The 25810-nt window shown below is 40.6% G+C and overlaps 3 protein-coding genes across 5 annotated transcripts; 1 reads left to right on the top strand and 2 right to left on the bottom strand.

Moving 5' to 3' along the window:
- Positions 1-487: 487 nt before the first annotated feature.
- Positions 488-2752, top strand: LOC129759709 (DNA repair protein XRCC3). Of its 3 annotated transcripts, none has more exons than XM_055757222.1 (4): positions 488-530; positions 606-660; positions 723-1081; positions 1211-2752. In XM_055757222.1, the coding sequence occupies exons 2-4, from the start codon at positions 624-626 to the stop codon at positions 1628-1630; spliced, it is 816 nt and encodes a 271-aa protein (XP_055613197.1). In that variant the 5' UTR covers positions 488-530; positions 606-623; the 3' UTR covers positions 1631-2752. The 3 variants fall into 3 exon arrangements, with proteins under 3 accessions (XP_055613197.1, XP_055613198.1, XP_055613196.1); XM_055757223.1 differs by having other exon boundaries at positions 504-530; positions 585-660; XM_055757221.1 differs by lacking the exon at positions 488-530 and having other exon boundaries at positions 587-666.
- Positions 2753-7968: 5216 nt separating this feature from the next.
- Positions 7969-19105, bottom strand: LOC129759707 (regulator of G-protein signaling 7-like). The gene is made up of 6 exons (XM_055757219.1): positions 18509-19105; positions 17428-18439; positions 13818-13931; positions 13613-13738; positions 13255-13543; positions 7969-8106 (listed from the first exon to the last, which is right to left on the bottom strand). The coding sequence occupies exons 2-6, from the start codon at positions 18336-18338 to the stop codon at positions 8047-8049; spliced, it is 1500 nt and encodes a 499-aa protein (XP_055613194.1). The 5' UTR covers positions 18339-18439; positions 18509-19105; the 3' UTR covers positions 7969-8046.
- A 919-nt stretch (positions 19106-20024) lies between these two features.
- Positions 20025-21604, bottom strand: LOC129759708 (ferrochelatase, mitochondrial). The gene is made up of 3 exons (XM_055757220.1): positions 21368-21604; positions 21142-21307; positions 20025-21080 (listed from the first exon to the last, which is right to left on the bottom strand). Exons 1-3 carry the CDS (start codon positions 21411-21413, stop codon positions 20120-20122), a joined length of 1173 nt encoding a protein of 390 aa, XP_055613195.1. The 5' UTR covers positions 21414-21604; the 3' UTR covers positions 20025-20119.
- Positions 21605-25810: the final 4206 nt, after the last annotated feature.

Here is a 25810-nt window from a genome sequence, read left to right as displayed (position 1 = left end):
GTTTTAGAAGATACGCTCTGAATCCTAAACTTGCTTCAACCTTTTGGTTGAAATAAGTTTTGGATGTAACAGTACATTTGAATAAAATTTATACAACGAATAGTTTTCTATAACTTCTAAGTTAGGAGATATTCCATTATTAAAAATTGTGACTTTTATTGAAAATCGTAAAAAAGGAGAGAGGGTCCAGACACGAGAGTTTGACGAATCATCCACAAAATTTGAGATTTTCAACAAACCTTTCGCCCAAATTTTACGAAATCCCGATAACGTATCTTCCGTTGTGCACACGTATTCAAAGGAATATTTCCGAATAATTTAATGGAATTGCCAAAAAGCAACAATGGCAAAAGAAAGCTTTTTTCCTTTAACCGAATATGTTGGTTGGTTAACGATTCTCAAATTTGAGCAGAAGAACTTTCATTCGGTTTGAGAGGTACACTTCTCAAGTTTGGGTAGATGAAATCTAAAGTGTACGTATTCTTTTATATAGCTTGAATAATATTCATCCGAGATCTCTAGACGCAACGGTAAGAAAAATTTAAAATTGTAATTATCAGACTTTTATGATTAACGTTACCCAGTCTTAAATTTTTTACAACCAGGTCCCTTATTCCCTTCAAATGGACTCAGACAATTCTGGCAACGCGTACTGCACTGGTAAGGGTATGCTCTTTTGCCTATATCGAAACCTGCTACATTGATAAATCGTTTTCTTTCAGCAAACGAGAGCATCATCAAACACCGCCACCGGTGGCGCCGAGTGCGCTTCAATGTAGAATCCCTAAACAAATTAACCGGGGGTGGGTTGCCCGCTCGTGGTATAATTGAACTGGCTGGCGATGCAGGGTCGGGTAAAACACAACTAGCCCTACATTTGGCGTTGGTATCACAGATCGCACATGTGCAGCAGAATGATCCGATTGCGATGCAAAGTTGCGGAGTTGTATACATCTGCACGGAACATCCATTTCCCTCCAAGCGATTAATTCAGATGGAAACAAGCTTGGGAAGAGAGTTTCCCTCAATCGTCCGAGGAGCGCTATCGGATGCAATTTTCGTCGAGCACCTGTATGATCCGGTAAGAATTATTTTTTGTCCTATACAGATTGAAACGCATGTCGTAATAGCTCTTAACACATTTTGTATATACTGTGGCATTTTATATACTGTGACATGTATACCGTGGGTGACGATATCTTAAAACCAGTCCACCCTAGAACAATGTATCAGTGAGCGGCTTCCGGTGCTGTTGGAGAACAACCCTATCGGCCTGCTGGTGATCGATTCCATCACAGCCGTATACGGCGACGCCGAACAAAACTACGTAGACCGAGCACATTCTTTTCGGCGTATAGTACAAACTATTCACCGGCTGCAGGATCGATACGATTTTGCCACTGTTTGCACAAATCAGGTCCGCTCCGTAGTAGACGAATCTACCCTGGACGACGGGTTGATTGTCCCGGCGCTAGGGTTGGCTTGGAGCAGCTTGGTTCACATGAGGTTGCAGTTGACCCGGACAATCGGGGACCATCGGAGCTGTAGATTACTGTTCAGTCCTACGGCTGCAACCGGGGAAGCATCATTTCAAATAACCTCTGCAGGAATTTCGGATTTGAACCATTGAACTGTAGGTAGATTTGATAGGACTTTATTGTTACATTTAAAATATATAGTTTTACACGTATTCCACCGTTTTTTTTCTGTTTCTGGCTTCAACTAGTCTATTATGATTGATTGTTGTCCTAGTAAATATGTTACTTTCTTGCAATTAATTTAGTTATTATCCTATTCTAGTATTCCTGTTCAACAGCATTATTACTTATGTATTTCTATTTCATCTTTATACTGAAAAGTTTTATATTTCATTTCAAACCTTTGTCTTAAAGCGTGATCATAATAGAAAAATAACTTGTTATAGAAGAAAAAGAATGATGAAAGGTTTTTAGGACTTAATATTTTTGGACGTATGCAGCAAACTTTATGACTTTTAGATACATACATACATGTTGCTTGTTTTGAATAGTTGCGGATTCTTAAATTAGTGTCTATTTTTTTTTTTCAAGATGACAAGATGAGAACTGAACCCGGAATAAGACTTTTGAACGAATGAAATCAAACCTCTCAGGTAATCTTCAATAAAGAGTAAAAAAAATGTGGGCCACAGTAGACTGTGAACAACAGAGACATGAAACGTTGAAAAATACCTTATCGAGGATACAAAATCTTGGCTGAAGCTTACGGGTAACAGGTTAAATATGCGAATTACATAGTTCCAAAAACGTTCCCATACTTTTTCAAAATACTTGAACAACTCTCAACTTTCTTGTATAATATCGAATCAACCAAACAACTTTAACATTCTTTGTAATCTTGGCCATCAGGTTGAACTGAAAAAAAATGAGTGAAACTTCAAGACCAATGCTTCTAACCACTCAGCACTGGATCCTCCCGGACATGCTGAAGCCGTGCACTTTGGTCCAGATGGATTCACAGCTTCAGCAGGCTTGCAGTGGGGTACGAGTTCCACAAAATCAATCATATATTGTCATTTGTTAAAAGCTGTTTTTTTCGATTTCATGGCTTTGGGGTCAAGAATACTCGCCTTCCAAACTCACAAGCATACACCTAAAGGATCACCCGGTGTAGGTGAAACTCTCAACTTCAAGATGGGGTACCGGAGATGACCCAAAAATGGCACTGATAGGATCTGGGGATGTTGTTCCATAGAATATCAATTGAAATACACGTGTGGTTAAGTTAACGTGTGACAGTGGAATGAATTTATTTTTTTATTTTACGACACGGATTACTTAGATTATCATTTAATTCAACGCCTTCTACACTCCTCCCTAATCCTAAACCGCTGGATAATCTCCTCGACGTATGCTTGTTGATCGAGCCAGAGCTTCCCCTCTTCTCGATCCCTCGTAATTCGGACACCTTGACAGTACTTGGCCTCACCGAGATCCTTCATCTTGAACTGCTCGCACAAGTACGCCTTCAGCTTCTGCTTCAACTTCCGGTCGTTGGTGAAGATCAAGAAATCGTCAACGTAGATGGTGACGAACATTAACTTTTCCTCACGCACCATCCAGTACAGGCAGGGATCGACTGAAGAACGATTCAGTCCGAACCTCTGCAGTACATCATCCAGCTGAGCATTCCAAACGCGGCTTGACTGCTTCAAGCCGTACAGCGCCTTCTTCAGCCGGCAAACCTTGCCGCTCCGGCTCTCCACACCCTGCGGCTGCACCATGTATATTTCCTCATCTTTCAGCTCACCCTGTAGAAACGCCGTCACGGCGTCCATCTGATCGATGCCCAGATCATAACGCACCGCCAGCGCCATGAGGTATCGGACCGTCGCGTACCGCACGACAGGAGAATATACCTCATCGTAATCCAGACATGGCCTCTGGGAACAGCCCTTGACTACAAGACGAGCCTTGTGCCGCTGAACAACTCCATCGGGTCCACGCTTCGTTTTGAAAACCCACTTGTTCCTTATAGCTTTCCGCCCCTCGGGCAGATCGGTCAGCACCCACGTCTCGTTTTCGCTCAACGACTGCAACTCTTCTTCCATGGCTCGAACCCAATGCTCTCTGTCGGAACGACACAGAAACTCGTCGTAGGTAGTTGGATCGTCCATCTGCTTCGCATCATCGGCCGTCTCGGTTGGCAACTGAGGGGAAATACTTTTACCAGAAAAGGATCCATAGCTAACGAAAACAGAATACTTGCCTGGATACCTGCGCTCCCGACCGCTGCGCCTCAACCCTTGCTCATTAGCTGGTCTTTGCATTTGCGGTGGGAGCGCATTTTCGGCAGATTCGGCACCGCCACCAGCAACTTCATTTCCAGCATTATCGATGCCAGGAAGGATAACGGCATCGACCGGTTGTCGTGCGTCTGGACCAGCACAACCAACGTCTGACCCGAAGATCTCCTCAAATTTCAGTTCGAAGAATTCAACAGGTTTCACATCACACGCTGCGCGTGCATTCGCCTCGCCCTCAGCCAAAACCACAACATCTCGGCTGATCTGGAACTCGTTGCGCTCGGGGTCATACACACGATAGCCTTTGGTATCTTCACAATAACCAACAAAAATACCGTTCTTTGCCTTGGGATCGAACTTCTTGCGCTTCGCTTTCGGGATGTGGGTCTTGAACTTTCAAGTGACGAAGATTCGGTTTCTTGCCAGACCACGACTCTTCCGGCGTCTTGTTGTCCAAACACCTCGTCGGACATCGGTTGACGAGATAAGCGGCCGTCGCTACTGCCTCTGCCCAGTACTCCTTACCAAGCTTCGCATCGTTCAGCATGCACCGTGTTTTCTCCACCAGTGTACGGTTCATCCTCTCCGCGACGCCGTTTTGCTGCGGCGTGTATGGACAAGTCGTTTGATGCCGGATACCCTCGCGCTCCAGAACCTTTCGGAAGCCTCGGTTTGCGTACTCCGTCCTGTTGTCGGTACGCAGGATCTTTATCTTCTTGCCGCTTTGTCGCTCAGCATTGGCCTTGAACTTCTGGAAAGCCTCAAGCGCCTGGTTTTTGCGTTCGAGAAAATAGACCACGACCTTCTTGCTCGCATCGTCGACAAACGTTGCAAAATAACGGCTGCCTTCAAACGATGACACCTCGATGGGCCCACAGAGATCGGAGTGTACCAACTCCAACAGCTCCGTGGCTCTTGATTCGCTGCTCGGAAATGAAAATCGTACCTGCTTTCCTTTGAGACACGACTCACAATCGATGATCGCTTCATTTTGGAACTCCATACCGTTGGCCATTCGCCAACGGTTTCTTCAAGCTGCTTTCATTTAAATGGCCTAGACGTCTATGCCAAAGTTCGATGCTGTTCGCCAAAAACGCTTTCTGCGGCCGACTAACTCGATATAGACCACCTTCTTCAGTACCGGTGATGACTAGCTCGCCGCTCTCGTCCCAGATCTCGAACTTCTTGGCCATGAAAATCACCTTATGACCTTTCTTGCAAATGGCGCTCACCGATAACAAGTTGGTTGCTAGGTCAGGAATTTTCAACACGTTAGCAACGTCAACTCGTAACCACATCAACAAATGGTTGATCCGCGCGAGCCATGTGAACGGTAGCTCCGGAATCCAGATACCATTCGTCCGCTTTGACGTCTTCGATGGCAAAAATGCTGCAGAATCCCTTCGGCTTGCTTCCTTTCGTCCTCTTGAGTGGACACTTGATGGCAAAATGTCCCGGCTTTTCGCAATTGTAGCAAAGTTTCTCGTTTTTGCCACCATCCTTTGATTCGCTTGCTTTCTTCCGGTACATTTTGCTGTACAGAGCACCGCCCGTGCTGCTGCCGACCGGACCACGTTCCAGCTTTACGTCTTGAAGGATTTTGGCCTTTACTGCATCCGATGTCAACGCCGTTCCGGAAGCTTCGAGCCCCATTATCGTAGGCTCGTATTGTTCGGGAAGGCCCATCAGCAAAATTGCCGCTAGCCAGGAATCGTTCACCTCGAATCCCACGTTTCTGAGCTTGTGACTGGTGCTTATCAACTCGTCCACGTATGCCTCGACGCTGGAACAATTGACGAGCCGCACCGACATGAATTTTCTCAACAATCCTATCTTCCTTGTTAGCCCAGTATCTTGGAAGGCAGTTTTCAATTTCGCCCACGCGTCCTCGGCACTGACCGCATCCTGCACCAAGCTGTAGTTGTAGCTTTCTAGGCGCAGGCAAATGGTGGCCAAAGCTTGCAGCTTCAAATCTTCCGGCACACCATCACCACCTCCTTCCACAGCAGACCAGCTACCCTCGCGGATCAAAATCATCCGCATCGCAAACGCCCACGACGTGTAATTGTCCCTTCCACGCAGCTTCTCAATGGGGGGCAACGCAACGGAACTCCTGCCGACTCGAACGCTTCCTGCTCCGATCGTACCGCTTCCGCAGGGTTCTTCATTTCTTGAAGACTGCTGATGAGGACCATCTCCTAGGACTTGATGTGTCCTTTCCGATTGCCGTGTTAGTTCAGGGCTTCGAGTGGTCATGCTTCGTCTCGATGTGACCAAAGAAAATTTACTGACTTCCGGTTTGGGTAACTGGGCCCATAACCAATTGAAATACACGTGTGGTTAAGTTAACGTGTGACAGTGGAATGAATTTATTTTTTTTATTTTACGACACGGATTACTTAGATTATCATTTAATTCAACGCCTTTTACAATATCACTAGTGGTTTAGGTTACTTGATTTGATTTATTAGTAAGCAGGGCAATGGTTTTGAAGCATTTTTAAAAAGTACGGGAACTTTCTTGTCACCCTGTATATAATGTGTTAGTTATTTAGATGTAGGTTTAGAAGTTGTTTTCAAATTCACTAATTGTCGGTTGTTTGTAAGCTTTAATTTGAAGTACATTTTTTCGGTTATGGGAGCTCGGTATTGTAGTTCGGTGTAATAATGCGTTTTTTTTGTTGCCTAGGGTATAGGTAGATATCTATAATCATGAACTTGAAATTTCAATATAGTAATGTGTGAAAGAGTTAGTGTGATAGGATAGTGTCGTCTGATGATGATAGATTGCATTTGGTTATTTTTTCGATATTCAAGGTAGGTACTGCTTAGTTTTAATTTGATTTTGATTCGATCAGCAAAATTTCATGAGGATTACAGTTATTTCGATTGTTGTAGGTTCTGTGTATAGGTGGTTTATATCATTGATTGTAATTTTCAACAATTACATAGTGTAATACCTTGAAACAATTGTATAATACGGTCTCAAACCAAACCAGCATTTAACATTATAATTAAGCTTTTCAGTTTGTAGAAACAGTTTTGGTTGATCTTAGTCTTGTGTTAAAGTACTACACATATCAAACAAGTTCAATAACTCCAATAAGTATAGCTAACGATATAAGGCTAAAAATGTATGTATTACGTAGATTTTCAGACGTCGAGCATCGCTGTGCGGAAATTGTTGTTTTAAAAACGATTAAAATTTCTGTCTAAATGTTAAAATCTCACTATATGTTCTGAGTAATGGTGGGTGCCACTTTTTTTTCTTTTTCCGAGGTTTCGTTTCTTAATCAATGAGACTGATAGAGAAGAACTGGGTGTTGAACATTGAATTCGAAGAATTCGACCGTTGTAAACTAATATTGATCATCATTCAAATTCATTAGTTTTGAATTCCAAATCTTAATCGTCAAATTGGACAATAATCAGATTTTTATGTTTTAATTCAAAAATAGAAATATAGAAAATAATAAGAAATAAAAAACTCGAATGCAGTATTCAGAATAAGATTTCCATGCTTCAAAGTTATGAGCAGACTGAGCCAGCATTTAGAACCAAAACTTTTTGGTAAGATCTTCAATTCGCTATATTTTGAAATAAGACTGATAATATTTCCATACTGAAATTTCCCCAACCAGTCTTCCCATCAGCCATGCATTGTTGTTTACCCAATGCCAATCCAAATACTTTTTCAACATTCTGGTAACAGTTTCGTTTGCATGTTTTTACCACCTTAATGCCCACCACAATGCATATTGTTGTAGGTACCTGTACTCTAATCCCACACCTTTCATTCGCAATTGCTGAATGTCTTTGAAGTGAAGTAACTATTACACTTAGATTTTTGGTTTTTTGTTGGTTTCTTCGCAAGTCTATTCACAACATCGATCTATCGTTACGCTTTTTGTTGTTGTACTGTTTGCTATTGTTTAGAGTGACTGTTATTGTGTTGATTTTCTTTCAATTGTTCTACTGCGATTGATAAGCCCTTTCTGAAAAGATGCTTGGATTGTTCGGTTATAGTTTGTTTTAATTTTCTATTTAACTGCATGGTTTGCTCCTAAACTTTTGCTGATAATTGTTTCTCTTGTTGTAACTTTGATTTTCTTTGGTAATGTTATTTTCGCATTTCGTTACTGTTTCCTCTTCAAATGATTTGTGCTTCTCTTTACATTTCATTTTTTTTTATTTTCACTCAGCGGTACACACCCAGGGGGCATGGAAAAATGACTGTTGCTTTTAGCGTGTATTTCGGTTTCTTTAATTTATCACAGGTGTATCTTTTCTTCCAGAAAATATACGAAGTCCTCGAACCGACGTCTTAATTTTCCATATCCACGTTACACGGATGCCGTAAGCCATTGATTTTCGTTTCCGGTGGCGGCGTTGATTTAAGTTTGTGGAAGTGTGTTGGGTCAACGATATTATGATAGAGCAACAGTGGATTAATAATTTTCACGATGGAAATAATACTCATATTGGTCTACATGAATACTACTTACTATTCTACCGTATTAGTCTATAATGAATGTAGGTACTAAGGCTATGAAAATGGAAAAATGCTGCGTATTGATATTATTGACATCTTTGAACAGATGGAAACCATGCATATATATGTACGTATTGACGAACAACTGGTTAAGCGTCTATTTACAGTATTTTATAAAAAAAATATATAAAAAATTCCAAAGATTTCAGCAAACTTCGTTTTACTTGCTGGACCTAGTATTAACCTTTAAACCATATTCAATGGTTAAACGTGATCACTATGGTCACCGACGTGCGCTTCAGTAAACTCTTAATGAACTTGCAAGTTACACGTGGACCCCATTAGAATTTTTCTTCAATAATAGTCATTTTAACTTCATTTTATCATTCGTGACTTTCATCAATGAGTGGACATCTTAGACTAAACCACGTACCTCGTAGTTCGGCACTGGAATTTTACGGGACCACTACTCGAGACGATGGCGAATAAATGCACCAATATCTGATCTGGCAAGGTATTTGCAATTGCGGACAAAAACCTAAGTTTTCCTCATTTTTAAGACGACCCCTCCTTGTGCAGACGATGGGTCGTGTCTCAGAGAGTATCTAACCAAAACTCGAGATCATGTATTCAAGTGTGACGATCAACGACCGGCCCAATTGTAAAAGCCACATCGAGTATAAGTATATATCTACAAGAAGAAGGCGACGGCTGCATTTACGTGGGAATGAATTCGCGGGTCATAAGTGTGCATTAGACCGCTGCAAGCTTTGTATGGAAATTTCAAATTCTTTAATTTTTACACCTCCCATAACTTTTTTTGGTTGTTTTTGCTGCCAGAAATAGCAATAAAATTTTTGGAAGCGATCCATCCAGTCCTGAAGTAGCGCAACGAGTTTTAATTTTGTATGGAAATTTGTATGGGAAAACAAAATTTTTCATTCAAAATTCGCCAGAGATGTTCTGAAAGTTCCAAAAAATAAAACTTTGGATGAAAAATGTTCCTTGATTCTTGCAGTAATTTTCATGTGAACAAAGCACAAACCTAAATTGTACCCCAGGAAAGATATTCAATGTTTTATAAAATTTTTGTTTTCAAAATTAATTTTTTTAATTATTTCGTTTTTGACTGCTTGTTTGAAAGCTGTATAACAGTAGGATGGAAATAAAAAATCTCAAAAAACTGCTTTGCATTGCCAGAGAATTTATTGACATATAAAGCCTTTGCAAAAACATTTCATGCAATTATTAACAGCTCTAGCAAGCAAAGTCTGCCATTTTTTAATACTTTTCAATGGATTCAGATTTTTTATTTTGAAATGGTTATAACTTTTTTCATGGAATTCTCAGCTGCTTGTCATGTTTGCAAAAAATGAAGCTTAAGAATAGTCCAAACTCAAAATTAAAGACCGACTTCATTTCAAGCTTATTTGAATTTTCTGGATGATTTAATGTGCAAAAATTTCTTCTTCCATACAAATTTCCATACAAAATTGAAACGCGTTGCGCTAACTCAGGAATGAACCAAATCATCTCAAATTTTACACTGATGCTTGGTGACCCAAAAGGCATCGAAAAAACATATGGGAGCAAAAAGTCATTTTTTGCAGCGGTCTAGTGTGCATCGCATCGTTCCATCGAAGGCAACATGCGTAGTTGCGGGAGTCATGCCCATCTCGGCTTTGATAGTGAAGGACATATGAAAATATGTAAACAAGCCAGGAAGATTGTTACAATTACTGACTGGGTCACAAAAAACCCAAAGTCTAAAATCACATACAATCTAGGATTAAGCGCCGACCGGTCTATCACACATCATAAGATAGAATCAAGCGGGAAAAAAGTAAAGTGGTTGCCGTCGAAAAAACACGCCGCGTCTTTCCGAAAGCCGGAAATCCGAGGCAGAATTCCGGTTCCCGGTAATCAAACCGAATTAATAAGAATCTTCGGGTAAGTGAATGTCCGATGACATTTTTAACGAAAATAAAAATTCCGTTATTCAGAATCCGAAGACGGATAACGGCTAGCAAACTTTCGTTAGCAAAATGCTAACCGCAATCATCTCTCGTTTCCACACAGGAATTCCGAATAGTGCTAGGGGAAAGGAACCCCTTTGATTCCGTATCGACCCAGCGAAGATCCGACGAAATCCAGCAAAAAGAGGCCTTCTGAAAAGAGGTAGGCGATTGTCATTTTGTGGTTAGGAATAAAAAACTAATGGTGGTCATTTTGCAGGGCTTTTTTGCAGTGTGGTATTTTCCACACACACGTGGAATTGTCGCCGCGTTGGATCATCGATTGCGATCACCAGTGTTGGATCGCTTCAAGGGTGCTCACTGCCGAAGAAAAGTCAATTCCGGCCAGCACTTGAGGGAGCTGTTCACCTCGAAGTGAACTGTGATGACCCTCAGTGCGCTGCGACCAACACCACCGGAGCGGATTGCACATTATTTCAGGCACTATTGCCTAGTATATTTTATTCCCCGGCCACTAGCGCCGCAGGGGAAATCACCCCGGAGAACAAAACCGGGTCAGCGGTTATTTGTGTCCCGGCCACGAGCGCCGAAGGGACTTTGACGTCGAACATTAAGTGCCGATTGAAGCGCTGTTTTTTTTATTTGGGCCATCAGCGCCAAGAGGGACGTTGCTCGTGTTCTGACTCCGAGCAATGTACATAAGTGGATGTCGGGTTTCTGAGTGCTGATTAAGTGGCCATCTGCTCATTCGGCCACCTGCGCCAAAAGAACCTTGCTCGTGATCCGGCCCCGAGCAAAGGCCAGTGTTTGATGCCGGGAATTGCCGCCCATTAAGGCGTATTAAGTTAGTGTTCAAGCCTCGAGCGCTGAAGGGATTTTTACGCCGGATTAGTTGCTGCAGGTTCGTGTTCTGGCCACGAACAGTGAGGAGAGATTTGGGGCGCCGGAAGTGGACGTCAGGAATTCTGGAACGCAGCGCCGAGAGGAGGAGCGTGATGTTCCGAGTGTGAACATATCACAAGAAACATCAAGGTAAGCTTAAGGTTTATGGTGTCAAGGAACATGACCGTGTATCGGAACATACACCCGACAAGTAAATTTACGGCAATTGCGACGATCAAATGTCAAAACGAGAAAAAAAATGAAAAATAAGTTGATTATTCTACACGCGGCGACGAATTCAGCAGCAGCCAGTAGCCCAATTTGAATCCACGCTGAAATTAGACCATCGGGAGGCAATTGTATTCACGGTTTCTCTCGATTCCGAGACAACAACAAAAAGGCGGACGGCACCTAACCTCAAAGATAGGCCCCTCCCATAGAGGCAACTCAATCCTGACCCGTGGTGGTGCTCATAGACAGTTCAAAAACTGTTAACTCCCGGAGTGCCAACGCCTAACGCGTCATCTGCTGCTGTGGGTTCACCCGTGTCGGTGACGAATTTCACATTGCCGTAAAATCGTTCGAATGAAGGACTTCTTGGACGGGTCCTGTTGACTCGGTTTTGGGGTCCTCGTCGCAGTTTGTGCTGAGATAATTCGAACAGGTGCGAGCCATCGCGAATACGTTCTGCAAGACGGCGGATGGTGTCAGCGACACTGGTGTGTGGAAAATACTTCGAGCAGCTGATCGGCGTGAGTGTCCAGAATTGGTACGGCATCAGATGATGGGTTGGCCAGCGAGATTCAGAGAACCTCGAGAACTCCAGGCATTTGGGGTTAACGTGATCCAGTGCAAGGCATGTCAGGACCAGGGAAGCAAATCGAACCGAACTGATAATGATAACTGGTTTATCACTTGTGTAACACTTAGCGATAAATACGAGAACGTGATGACTTCTCATCCCTTTCCAATGCCGATCAAGATAACTCGTTCGAACTTTGCTCTAGTGGGCATCAGATTTCTTGATGTGCGCCCCGTGCAATTGTTGGTATTTTTGTTGGTGCGTCTACCGGTCGGGTCGGCCCGGCACCTTGTGCATCAAGCAATTGTTGGTGTCTTCCTGCGGTGCCAGCAAATTGTTATTGCTTATCCTTAACGTTACAAGAGACGATGAATTTGAATCGGAAAGCACAACTTATCGAGTGCAAAATTGAAGTTGATAAGCGCTAGGTATAGTGTTCTTGAGGTTGAAAATCTCTCTCACGGGTGTTTTGATCGGCAAATTCTATCGGAGGATAACGATTTTTGGATTCCCTGGTCAGGACTCGCCGTGCTCTTATCGTCATCCAGTGGATAAAGCGCACCAGCAGAGTGTGTGCCACGAAGTACACGAGGATTCTTCGGTACATTCATCTTCCGGAGAAGGCCAAGCACTCCAGCGTGTGCACCGGAAGTGGGCATATCACAAGTCATCGAACATGCATGTAAGAGTGCGCGGCAAAATGCCGAGAAGTAAATAGCTTTCTATGTTTGAATTTTGATTGAAAAAAGAGATAAGTACCGTGCTAGACCCAATGGCCGCGCAATACCAATGACCGCGTGTGACGATACAATGAAAAATTTCTCGCATTAAAATTTTTCCCTTAAAGTACGTAACTTTTACTACGTGTCAGTGCTTTTCTTTTCAGAACCGCAAAAAAAGATGTATGTACATGGCACAGAGAACATTCATCAAAGCTTAAATGGTGCAGGCACGGTACCCAATGGATCTATCTGAAACTAAAAGCGTTTTCTTTCATTTTCCATTGGCTCAGTTGCAAACTTTTTCATCATAAACAATAAAATAACTTCATTTTGTTCGTTTATGAAGATTGCCATTGCCACCACTGCCAGTGGAAAATAAACGAAAATGCCATAAGCCTTTTGCGCAATACAGCGAGTTTGCCGAAACCTTGTCGTTATAATACAAACAAATAACAACTAATATTTTCAGCATAATTCACTATTCTACAGCAGCTATCGACTATTTTTATACCAATAGAAATGTACTGAATTTTATCTCGTAAGCAAGATCTAATAGTTGATCTTCATGACACCAAACAAATTCGGAATGGACTTTACCTTCTTCTTCGAGCCGTTCAAGTACTCCTTGTACATGTCGGAGCGCAGATAACGCGAGTAGGAATCACTCTTCATCAGATAGAACACGTGATCGGCGGCAACGTCGAAGCACCAGCGGCTGGGACTGCCGTCCTCTTTGATGGCGTTACGGGCCTTCTCCAGTGATTTTGAGTCCACATTGACTGGGCAGGCGGCATCTGGCGCCAAGTACTCGTCCCAGATGGCATTGGCCGCATCCTTGATCTGCGACTGCGGAAGGGCCTTCATGTCTTGAATTGCTTCCCAGAACCTGAATCGAAAAGAGTTTGTTCTCGTTGAATTTCGAACGATTCAGAACCCAAATGATGAACTAACTTACTTCAGATTTTCTCCGCTGTATTCTTTGTCTAGGAATTTGGTAAACTGTTCTCGCCCGACGGGATCATTTAGAAGCTCTCTCAAACTAAAGCCCCAGCGTTTAACTCGTTTCATTGAAATATCTTTTCTGTTGTTTTATTTATAGAAGAAAAGACAAAACAAAAACTTCAATATACGATGGCTAATTATTTTTTCCGAATACTTACCCCTGCTTTTCGGTGTCCCAAAATTCCGTGCTATCCGTATGCCATGGATTGGGATACTCCGGAGCCGTTAGGAAATAATCAAATTCACTGTACTGCTCGTAGTACGACATGTATCTGGGAAAGAAAGTGGGATTATTTTTGTTTTAATTAAATAATTTTCACGATTTTATCTTAACGATTCATTGGGCAGCCGAGTATTAACAAACTAACTGTAATATTTTTAATTTGGCTTTTAAATTCAATTCGTGTTCCATAGAAAGAACGCATTTGGGATTGACGTGAAGAGGTATCAGGCCTCCCAACTTGGGCGCATTCTTAAGCCTAGTCCACACTAGGCAACATGAACTGCGATTTTTGTTATGAGACGAACTTTGTTGTCTGTTGTTGTTGTTGGAAACCTGAGACGGTCTCAGTGTCTCCCGAAGAAAATGGGAGACGCTGAGACCGTCTCGAGACGAACCGTCTCCTAGTGTGGACTAGGCTTTAGGACGTTACACAGAGACATCGGCAGGACCTTGTGCCTCTCGCTTTAGCAGTGTCTTGTTACTCAAGGACATCGAATAATATATGAATTTAAGTATGTTCATTGACACGTGCGGCGAGATGAAATGCTAGGTAGAAAAATTTGTGAAGAAATGAAGAACTGGCGGATAGGCAAGCATCAGATGAGCTTCGCAGGATAAAGTTTTTGGATAGGTGTTGAAACTGTTCTGTAATAATAATCCAATACAAAAAAAACCATAGGCTTACAGTTTCAACACCTATCCAAAAACTTTATCCTACGAAGCTCATCTGATGCTTGCCTATCCGCCTGTTCTTCATTTCTTTACAAATTTTTCTAAAGGGTGATGGTCAAAATTTGGTCAAGGGAAAACGCGTGTAAATCGGTGAAATCGTTTGTTTAAACAATCAATTTAATTTCAAGTTTAACTAGTATAAAATTCAGGAAAAATATTCAGTTAGGCTTCCGCTTTTCCAAATTCGAATTGCCGGGCCTTACGCTTAACCCCTGCCATTAGGGGTGTCCCAACGGTAGATGCAAAACACGGTTTTCGACCACGCTAAAACATTTCGGCTGGCACCGGTGGCGTAAATTGCTGTTTTAGCACAGTTTTCGATTTCAAAATTCCCAACAGTTATACGCCTTTGTTTCAAATTCATGCAAATTTGGAACAGGATTTCCAAATATACGACAGACCGATGTAGACGTTTGGGGTTCACGGTGAGAAAATTTTAGCCAATGGTGATTATTTTCACACATGTTTGGGTAGCATTGGGTGTAATAATTGTTTCTTTTTGAGAAATTATTTGAATGTTTTTTCCCTCCAAAACCGGTCAATACGTAACAAAAATTGAGAAAACATGTTAACAAAAAACCGTTTTAAGTATAAAAAATTTATTTCACACTATTCTTGACTTTATATTTTAATAAATAGCTTTTGGCCTCAACGAATTAGTGAGCCCAGTCAGCGTTTCTCGAGTTCAAACGTTATATGAATAAGAAAAGGAAAATAACAGAAGCATCCTAATGAAATTAACGCAAAACGACAATAAACATTAAAAAAAATTAAAAAATTTGAATATCAGTGTAATGACCGATTTTTGTCAAAAGTTGTTAACAATATTTATAATCTACACGAAAAATATCATATTTCACGGTTTTAATATAAAAACCGTGAAATATGATATATTGTTCGATAACATTGACTAAACTGACATGATTCTTAGAAAAAATTCCTTTCAATTTCTGGCCAAAAAAGCCGTCTGCTACATTACAACCCCAAAATGAGTCAATTTTTATAAGAAAAATGTTTTTTTTTTGTTTCAGTTAAGCTTTTTTTCTCGCTGCGTATCGTATTTTTGGCTTTTTAAGCTTCGTTCAATCATAGATAAAAATCGGTTTCAACTGGTTTCTGCCAACTGGTAGTTGTTCAATGAGCCAATGTTTTGGTCGAAACTAGTCAGGTCGTTGTCAATGAAGCAAATTGAAACTAATAAAAATAGTCAAAACCGATCCAGCTCGACAGGGGGTTTCGTTACGGCCTGGAAGAAATCGGTCGAAGTCAATTGGAAAAAGAAATGGTATTCAATCGTCAATCCATTTCTGCTTGTTTCGAACGAACTTCATTAAAAAGACTTTAAGTTAATGAAATCCTGGTAGAAAAATGACGGTGTAAAACTCAAAACTTAGCAATTTTTCAATTAAAATGAGTTTTTTCTTCTCAATTATTGAGTGTCTGCAATAAAAGTGTACTCGTTTTAAATTTGATATCACACCGATGGGGAGCGCGTGTTTTAGCCGATTCCAAAATTTAAAATTTTGCTAAAACTGGTATACCTAAAACCAATATTTAGACCTGAACCGTTGCAGGTGCTCTTAGATTTTGTTCAGCCACCTCGTCCACCTTCTTCGCCGCAGAAAGCCAGTTTGCCTTGAACTGCTGCTCGTCCTTAGCAGTTTTTTTGGTCTTCTTTAGGTTCCGCTTGACAATAGCCCAGTATTCCTCAATTGGGCGGTGCTTTGGCGTGTTGGGAGGGTTCTTGCCCTTGGGAACCACCTGCAAGTTGTTGGCGGCGTACCACTCCATGGCCTTTTTACCGTAATGGCAAGATGCCAAATCCGGCCAAAACAGTACGGAACAACAGTGTTTCTTCAGGAAAGGCAGCAGACGTTTATTCAAACACTCTTTCACGTAAATTTCTTGGTTGACAGTCCCGGAAGCTATGAAAATGCTGCTTTTCAAGCCACAGGTACAGATGGCTTGTCAAACCAGATATTTCTTCGCGAACTTTGACAGTTTCATGTGCTTGAAAATATCTGCTACCTTTCCCCTTCCTTTTGCCGTATAAAACTCCTGTCCCGGAAGCTGCTTGTAGTCGACTTTGACGTAGGTTTCGTCGTCCATTACCACGCAGTCAAACTTCGTCAGCATCGTCGTGTACAGCCTCCGGGATCGCGCTTTGACCGTCGTATTTTGTTTATCATCGCGTTTTGGAGTCACTACCTTCTTGTAAGTCGATAGTCCGGCTAGTTTTTTGGCTCGATGCACGGTTGTAGACGATACACCAACTTATTTGTAACGGTTGATTTGGCCACTTTTAGCGATTTTGCCAGCTTTGCGTGCGAGTAGCTCGGATTTTCGCGATGCGCGAGCAAAATTTTGATACGCTGCTCTTCTTCCTTGGACGGCATTTTGACAACTGAAGAGTGAATTCCAAAATCAAAATAGGAGCAACATTCTACACACTCTCACCTTCGAAATGAGGCGTCTTCAGGTTTTTTAAATAAAAATTGAAAGAAATACGTCGAGTTGATATTGACCAAATTTTGACCGTATCACTCTTTACCTAGCATTTCATCTCGCCGCACGTGTCAATGAACATACTCAAATTATTAAATTTATCGGCGATTAAAAGTTATCATCAACGAACAATATATGATAAAAAACAAAAATTGTGCGAGGGGAGTGAAAAAGACAAGTAGTTTAACAGAAAGATTGCGGAACGGAGGAATTTTGGTTGTGCCCTTGTTCAGTCTGAACGAGAACCCTAGATTACCGAACAATACATGTTCACACAACTTCAACGTAACAGAAAACTAGGTACTCACGATTCCGCCACCTTCGACACCTTGATAGTTCGCCTTTCCAGCTTTTGCTTCAAGAGATTGATCATTTTGTTCATGGTTTCCGCCGGATTACTGTTGGCGGCAGTGCCCGCTGAACCGGACCCCAAACTCGAAGCACCCCTCCGATAGGCCTTTTTGATGTCCATCTCGGTTGTGTTGACGCACCCTGGCATAGGTCGGTGGACATCCCAGAAGGCGCGTTCCTGAGAGTCCAGTACCTTGCGCTCCAGTTTGTCCCGCTTCTTATCCACCTTACTTTGAGCTTCGGCTTGCATGAATATGAATTCCCACTTGCGAGAGAACATTTTCTGCAGTTTGGCAAGGTTTTCCGCTTCGTAGTCAGCTAGCTCAAGGCGCGTTTTGTTCTGCATGGTACGTTTGCACAAGTAAATTGCGTAGTCGGTGTTTTCCGGTTCCCAAAAGTTCGAGGGCCAGAAGTAGGGCGTTTGAAAACGGTAAAAAGTTCCATCGTTCTTCACGGTTAGCTGGTGATCATCGATAGGGAAAAGGTAACCGTGTGATGCGAGTAGGTGGGCCAAATGCAAGGCTTCCATAACATCGTCCACAGTAAGATTCTGCGTAATCCAAGCAATCAGATCAGCACCAGTGAAGACAGATGGCACTTTGCTCATGAATGCCTTCACCGTTCGAACCGAAACGCCGGAACCTTCAGCTTGCATCTTTTCTATGATAGCCTCCATTTTCCTGTACACCAAAATATTGGGCGCATCCTGACTGTGTGCCGAGTGATGCGTAGTTCCAACACTGAAACTGACCAGCGGTCCTGCCCCGCTACCCGATCCTGAACCACCCGTAGTACCACCACTGTTGTTTGAACACATTTTCTTAGTAAGCCTCTCTTTCTCTATGTCCGCTGTCTTCTTAGTGACCATCGTTACCTTGACAAGATATTACTATGGCCACAAAATGTGTTTCATACAGCGTAATGTAGACTTTTCGTTTGGATGCCTCTTTTCGAATGATGGGAAGGGTTCTAAATATAAGGTAAAAAATCATCAATAATCATTCCAATCAAGCACCACCCATCATTGAACATACAAACCTTTCTACAATTTTTCACGCCTAAAGTGCGATAACATTATTCGAAGCCAAATTCTTCCCCTGCGGTGTACGACAACCGTCGCAATATGCCTAAATGTAGGCTTCAGCAGTTACAATTCCTAGCGCAACACAAATGGCCACCAGATGTCCACAATTGCAGTGATAATTTTATATATTTGGCCTAACCCGAAAATTGCTCGCTTCCATCTTTTCTAAAATTGATTTTTCTCCTGCTTGAGCATCTGTCAGCTGAGGGTCCTGTCGCACTCGGCCGAATTTGGCAAACACTCGAAAACGTGTTGCAAACATGTGGTGGGGGAGACAGGTGGTTAGAATGTGCTCTTGCCAGAAAGAGTCGAAAAGCGCCTGAAAGTATGTACGTACACGTCGCGTCGTTGTATTCGATTTGATTTGTGATGTGTGCCTGAACGTGCTCCATGCTAGATGAAGTTTGTTTTTCATGTCTCTTCGGATGAGGGTTCGTAATACAACGTAACGTTGACGTACAACGTAAAGTCTTATTCTGTCCCTTGAAGATTTTATGACAAACCCAGTAGAAGGAGATATTTTCGATGAAAGGTGCCATAAGTTAAGCGGTTTTTCAACTTCAAACAAGTGTAATAATAAAACGATGTCAAGATTTTTAATCACTTTCTTTCCCGATACATCTCAAAATTATTCTACTTTCAATAATAAAATTAGTGGAATGCGAAAAATGTACGCTTTTCAAAATAACTAACTTAACTTGCGTGAGGTTAACCGCCCACTCGACTTTTTCCTGTATCTACCGATAATTTTCTTTAGGAAAAACTATCTCGCACAAGAAGGAAACTTCTCTTTTTAGTATTGTCCTTATAAGCTATCAAAACTATAATCTGGATTTTTTAAATTTACAAATGGTTTTATTAAGGCATTTTGCTTATAAAAGTTTTTATGTGTCGGGAATATTTCTCCTAACTTTGGGCCTTTGGGTTAGTAAAAGAGGGGCCGTCATCGTCGGGCCACTCAAAGGTTAATGATATTTAATTATGGGAAAGGAAAGAGGATTATCGAAGGATCACTTCCAAGAACAGTCTCCGCCAGGGTCTGGTGGTGGCTTCCTGTAGAAATAAATAAAATAACCGGAAACGAAAAACAAAATATTATATTTCCAGCTGTCGTTAGCATAACTTATATTTTTTTCAGTGAAATGGTAGAACAATGATGCAGAATAGACGTCTTATTTTAGGGGAAAACATCCCGGTTTTTTTTTCTTGATCCACATCAAAGGGTGCCCCAAATTAGAATACAACTAACAGTTGAGTCGCCGCGACTATTACGGCTCACTCACTCACATAGATTAATAAAGTGATACACTCGGCAAAATAAACTTTATAAGCAAAATGCTTTAATAAACAAACTTATGATTAAATTATAAAACATCAAAGGGTGATTTTGGGCAGTAAATGGTGTCTGGGCGGTGAAAGGCTACATGATGTTACCAACTTACTTTTTTTTACTACAAAAAAAAACCTAGATTCCAAAACCATTAAATTGTATCTTTATTCAAACGAACTTAACAAATCAATCACAAACATGATTCCAATTCAATATCAACTAAAAGCGAAAATTATCAATTGCAAATCTGCCGGTACCACTGCTTACTGGAATGACACTTGGCATTCACGCATGCCGGGCATCGGAGCAAAAATTTAGGATTCACTCGATCGCCGTTTTGCAAATGCGTCCGAACCACATCCGTGAGAGCATCAATGAACAACGGATGATCGTTGGGGGCAGCTGCCCGACCGATCTTCTCCGCTCCGACCTCGTGAGCCAACTCTTGGCAATATTCGATGTCCAACTCGTGCAGAGTTTCAATGTGCTCGTTAACAAATGCAATAGGGACTAGAATGAAGTTTTTCTTGCCCTGTTTGACGTACCCCTTGATGGCATCCTCAGTGAATGGTTCCAACCATGGAAGCGGGCCAACTTTCGACTGCCACACCAGACAGTAAGGATTGCAGTACTGCAGTTCTTCCATCACATTCTGCACCGTAGCCCCCACTTCCGATGGATAAGCATCTCCCCTGTTTACCGCCCGTAAAGGTAAGGAATGAGCGGAGAACAGTAGGATAACGTCCTTCCGCTTTTCGACTGGAAACTTTTCCAGCTCCTTGCGAATATTATCAGCAAAAGTTCTCGCTAACAGAGGGTGAGTTCCCCAGCGATCGATTACACTCCACCGAGCACTGGTGAGGCCATTGTTGTTTGATTTGTAGTGAGAAAAAATGGCATTGAAGCTGGAGCCGGAAGTAGCACAGCTGTATTGAGGATACTGGGAGAACAGGACTACTCGTTCGGGTTTATCTTGCTCCACCCGTTTCAATGTATCCTCCGTGAGGGGATTTACGTAACGGAAGGCGACATAGTGCTTGTGTGGCGCCGTTTCCGGGGATACTTTGTCAAGCTGCTTGCACAACAGTTCACCCTGAATGTTTGTCCATTTCAAGATCGGCGAACCTCCCCCGATTTCTGAGTACTTTTTTTGAACCTCTGGTGTTCGACGCTTTGCTATCCATGGACCAAGCTTACTGTGGAAAAAAGAAACATTAAATAATGAAAATCAATATCGACGAATATATTTCACATTACCTCTGGACAGGAAGCTGAATCATGTCCCGATCAGTCATGATCCGATGCAAATAATCGTGCACCTGATCAGTGTTCTGAGGACCGCCCATGTTTAGCATAACAATGGCAGTACGAGGAGAACATTTTGTAGATTGTACACTAAAGTAGCGCCCTGGTCCGGACATAGCTAATGAGGTAAGGTTAAAATTTATGGGGTTAAATTCAAATGAAAGTTAATTTTAATTACCTAACCCAGCCAGGCTGTTTTTCATGTTCGACAGATTCCTCAACATTGTCACAGAAAATCAGCACGTACCGATGCGAATTACTTTCTTGATGTAACTTTGGTAATCAGTTCACAAGATGGAAAGGAAAGGTTTCAAAACATCGACGTAAATAAGCGATAAAATCTGCACGTATGTATCCACCTAAAACTGAATGATACCCTCCGGCCTCCATGGAAGCAACCGGAATGATTTGACAGTTGTCTATTTACTTTTTTTATTTACTTTCTCTGATGGAGCACAGCAAAACATGTTTACGGGAGAGGAAAAAGCTTAAAACGCTGTCCGCATTCTCTCAAAGTTCGAATTGTTATGCAACATAAAACTTGGAAACATAAAAAGCTCTGTTGAATGAACGGTAGGCTTAAAATATGTATTTAATTACGATTATTTAATTTGTAGTTTAATAAATCGAAAGATTTTTCAATTCAGCGCATTTTGTTAAATTATTGAGACACCAAGTCGAGCCATCATTTTGATATCACACAAAAAAATGTGTGAAATTTGACTATTGCTATCATTTAGGCCTCAGCTTCGTTTAAGCTAAAAAAATAGTGGAAGCTTCTTGATACCTAGGCTATAAATTCTACATGGAATTGGTGAAGCTTGCTGTTGATAGCTTATTTTGTTTTCTGCATGCTATCAACTTTAAGTTACGCCATAATGATGCCTAATTTTGGTATTACAGAAATGTCAATAGTAAATTTTTCTCCCAGTTAGTTGTTGACACATCGTTTTGGTCTCAATTTGTGATTGATTTGGGCATCGAAGTTTGCTCGCGGATGGAATAAGTTGAACCTGTGAAAAAAAATACGTTCACTAATAAGATAAAAACTACAATTTGTTATAAAAATGAACAAAGTTGTTTTTACCATACATGTCCTAGATATTTAATTGTAGCTATTTTTTTTGCTTCGGTTTTAAACGTTTTAACATCTTTATGTCATTCGCGACTTATACCAACGATGCAGTTGGCGGACAGTCATTGAAAAACTTATCCGGTACAACTGTGATCGATGTTAACTCTTGGGCTCGAACTCACGGACACAGGCTCAGGAAGCCTGACTTGCCAACTGAGCTATACCACAAGTTGTAAGGTACACCGGGGCAAGTCTGACATAGCTAAACTAAGCTATCTTCAAATTATTCACCAAACTTTGTACTTTTGGTTTACATACCAATTCAAGCAGAGATGAAAAGTGTGTTTTTGTTTTGCATATTTTGGCTACAAAAAAGGACCTTTTAATCCGTTTTTTTGTTGAAAGGTCAATATTTGAGATTGATAGTTAAGTGAAATCGGAAATTTTTTGAGAAATTTCCATAAGGGGGTAGTGTTCCTAAATACGCTTTTGACACATGGAATAAAAATATTTTTGATGTACAAAGTCATTTTTTTTTTCAATCAAACAAGGTTTTGTTAAAATATATTGAACTGAAAAAATCGTGCGTTCAACAAATTGAAGTTTTTAGTAAAGTTATAAATGATAAGATAATGGAACGAGAGACGGGTTTTGAATGCTCATGTCACTGATATATGATTTCAGAGAGGTTAAATGCATGTTTTAGTAAAAAATAGGTAATCCAAACATAATTTATGCTTTTTATCAATGAAACATTAAATCTCGCTCTATTTATATATCATACTAGCTGATCCCATACGAACTCCGTTTCGCTTTCAATTTAGTATATGTTAGAACAGTTTGAATGAATGTCAATTTACAGGCATTTTCCAGATGCAATTCCGAATGCATTTTTAAGCAATTATTGCAAAAATGTTGAACACGTTATATGTACGCTCACTTTTTTGTCGTTGGCTACTAAATTCGAAATCAGGAATCAATTGACCGTGCCAAAACACCCCCGTTTATGAATTTTCGTTTCGATATGTGATACAAACTCACGTAATTATTGCAAAGCGAATTTGACAGTTAATAAGACACCCTTTTTCGTCGTTTGATACAAATATTGAAATCAGAAATTAATTGACCGTTCCAACCCCAATAAACCGTGTATAAATTTCGACTCGATCGATACAGCTCGGTGGTCTCTTTACCGAACTTTGATCTCTGAAATCGATTGCCCTTCCTTGAAAACTCCCGTGTGCAAATTTTCAAACCAATCCATTGCATAATAACGTCAATATCGCAAAAAACAGTGAATAATTATTATGGACGTACTCTTTGGCCGACCTCTGACCAAAAATCGGATAATTGGAATCAATTGTTCGTCCTTAATAATTTCTATGTGCAAATTTCCATCTCAATCCGATGTATAACCCGAAATCCGATTGATAATGTATTATCAATATCACAGAAAAATTGAAAAGGTAGTATGGATGACCCCTTTTGCCGGTCCCTTACAGAAAATTTGATGCCTGCAATTGTTTGCACATCATTCAAAACTCTCGTGTACCAATTTTCATCTGAATCCGATGTATAATAACGTCATTATCGCAAAAATAGCGAACATTGATTATGGACGACCCCTTTGACTTGCCCCTTTTACATTATTTGATACCGGCAATCGATTGCGTGTCCCTAAAAATATTCGAGCGCAAATTTTATTCTCAATCCGATGAATAATAACCTCAATATCACAAAAATATTGAAAAATTGATATGGACGACCCCCTTTTGCCGACTCCTTACACGGAGATCGTACCTGGAATCGAGTGCTTGTCATTCTAAACTCTCGTGAACCAATTTTCATCTGAATAAGATGTATAATAACGTCAGTATCACAAAAATACTGAACAGTGAATATGGACGACCCCTTTGGTTGGCCCCTTACACAAAACTTGATACCGGCAATCGACCGCCCGTTCCCAAAACCATCCGAGTGCAAATTTTTAGTTAAATCCGATGTACACTAACGTCAATATCACAAAAATAATGAAAAGGTCATATGGACGACCCCTTTTGTCGAACCCTGACTCAAAATTCAATACCTGAAATCGATGTCCCATCTCTCAAAACCCCCATGTGCAAATTTTCATCACGATCCGACGAAAAATAACGTGAAAAATGCGAGAACAATATTTGTCTTGTATGAACGACCCCCTTCAGAAGGGGTAATCCGAAAATCTGAAAACATTTTTCATCATTCCTGGTCCTAATGAGCATCCATGCCAAATTTCAGCTCTCTAGCTCTTAAAACGGCTCAGCCTATAGTGGACAAACAAACAAACAAACAAACAAACAAACAAACAAACAAACAAACAAACAAACAAACAAACAAACAAACAAACAAACAAACAAATAAACCCACAGAAATAGCTTTTTATATATATAGATGAACGAGATATTACCATGAATTTTCACCCCCAACTATGTTTTAGCATAAGCATGCAAAATTAAAGTAATAAAAAAATAATCCAAATTTCAAAAAAATGTTTCATGCAAAAAATTTGCATACAATGTACATTGCACGAAATTAAAAAATAGAGTTTTTTAAGATAGAAAAGTTGAAAAAGTCTCAAAATTTAAAAGGTGATACCCATATTTTCTAGTTTAACTTTCGATCTTCCAACTGTTTGAATTTCCGCATAATTTATTAAATTTTACTATAGATTACTTTAAACTTCATTTACCCCCCTTTAATAACTTTTTTATTATTAGTCGAATTGAAATGCAGTCTTCGGATGAAATATTTATCATAGTTTAAGCTTTAAGAAAAACCGTTTTCAAGAGAAATCGGCCGAAGGAGACCAACCAATGTCTCGAAATCTCATACAAACCTTAGGCTCGTTGAGCGACCCCTTCCCGTGATCCGATCTGGCCCAAATTTGGCATGAGACCTTGTACTAGTTCTATGATCAATTTAAGCCTGCAGCGCATAACTTTTTCAAATTTCGGGTCATTTGGGGCACTCTAATGAGCATGTATTAAATTCATTATAAGGTCTTTAGACTGATGCATCGCATCTGAGAACTGCAGAAAACATTGCGTTTGCACTTATGTTATAGATGTGTTTCGAAAAATTGCTGATGATTGATCGTAGTGTAGACATGTTATTCTCAATTTACCATTTAACACACGGAAAATTAAAAAAAAGGTAAAATTTACCTTTTTGCGAGGTGAATTTTTTCCACCCCTCTTTTAAATTTTACCTTTTTTCATTCACCTAGCAAAAAGGTACATTCTACCTTCTACATTCTTAAATTCACCTAGCAAAAAGGTAAATTTTAACTTTTTCGCATTCACCTAGCAAAATAGTAAATAATACTGTTTTCGCATTCACTGATTTAAAAGGTAAATGCTAGTTGGTTTGGTTGGTTTCTTCAAGAGAAATGAAAACAAAATTCATTCAAAATTTTTTTATTTATTTAAAATAAATAGGGACTATTCATTATATTTATTTTTGAAATGTATCACCGTGTTTAAAAAAAATTAGTCCTTTTTTCGCCAG

Source organism: Uranotaenia lowii, unplaced genomic scaffold, assembly GCF_029784155.1.
Source record: "Uranotaenia lowii strain MFRU-FL unplaced genomic scaffold, ASM2978415v1 HiC_scaffold_252, whole genome shotgun sequence".
Classification (NCBI taxonomy): domain Eukaryota; kingdom Metazoa; phylum Arthropoda; class Insecta; order Diptera; family Culicidae; genus Uranotaenia; species Uranotaenia lowii.
The sequence above is the reverse complement of the archived record's forward strand: the minus strand, read 5'-3'. Positions and strand labels throughout refer to the sequence as shown.

What these genes read in the sequence shown, in the direction of transcription:
- LOC129759709 (XM_055757221.1), top strand. Translation starts at nt 624, where the DNA reads ATGGACTCAGACAATTCTGGCAACGCGTACTGCACTGGTAAGG. An exon ending in CGCGTACTGCACTGGTAAGG is followed by an intron (nt 667 to 722) that starts GTATGCTCTTTT and finishes GTTTTCTTTCAG; the next exon opens with CAAACGAGAGCATCATCAAA. An exon ending in TCGAGCACCTGTATGATCCG is followed by an intron (nt 1,082 to 1,210) that starts GTAAGAATTATT and finishes TCTTAAAACCAG; the next exon opens with TCCACCCTAGAACAATGTAT.
- LOC129759707 (XM_055757219.1), bottom strand. Translation starts at nt 18,338, where the DNA reads ATGGTCACTAAGAAGACAGCGGACATAGAGAAAGAGAGGCTTACTAAG. An exon ending in GTGTCGAAGGTGGCGGAATC is followed by an intron (nt 13,932 to 17,427) that starts GTGAGTACCTAG and finishes TTTCTTTCCCAG; the next exon opens with ATACATGTCGTACTACGAGC. An exon ending in TACAGCGGAGAAAATCTGAA is followed by an intron (nt 13,544 to 13,612) that starts GTAAGTTAGTTC and finishes TTTTCGATTCAG; the next exon opens with GTTCTGGGAAGCAATTCAAG.
- LOC129759708 (XM_055757220.1), bottom strand. Translation starts at nt 21,413, where the DNA reads ATGTTGAGGAATCTGTCGAACATGAAAAACAGCCTGGCTGGGTTAG. An exon ending in AAACAGCCTGGCTGGGTTAG is followed by an intron (nt 21,308 to 21,367) that starts GTAATTAAAATT and finishes TTACCTCATTAG; the next exon opens with CTATGTCCGGACCAGGGCGC. An exon ending in ATTCAGCTTCCTGTCCAGAG is followed by an intron (nt 21,081 to 21,141) that starts GTAATGTGAAAT and finishes TTTTTTCCACAG; the next exon opens with TAAGCTTGGTCCATGGATAG.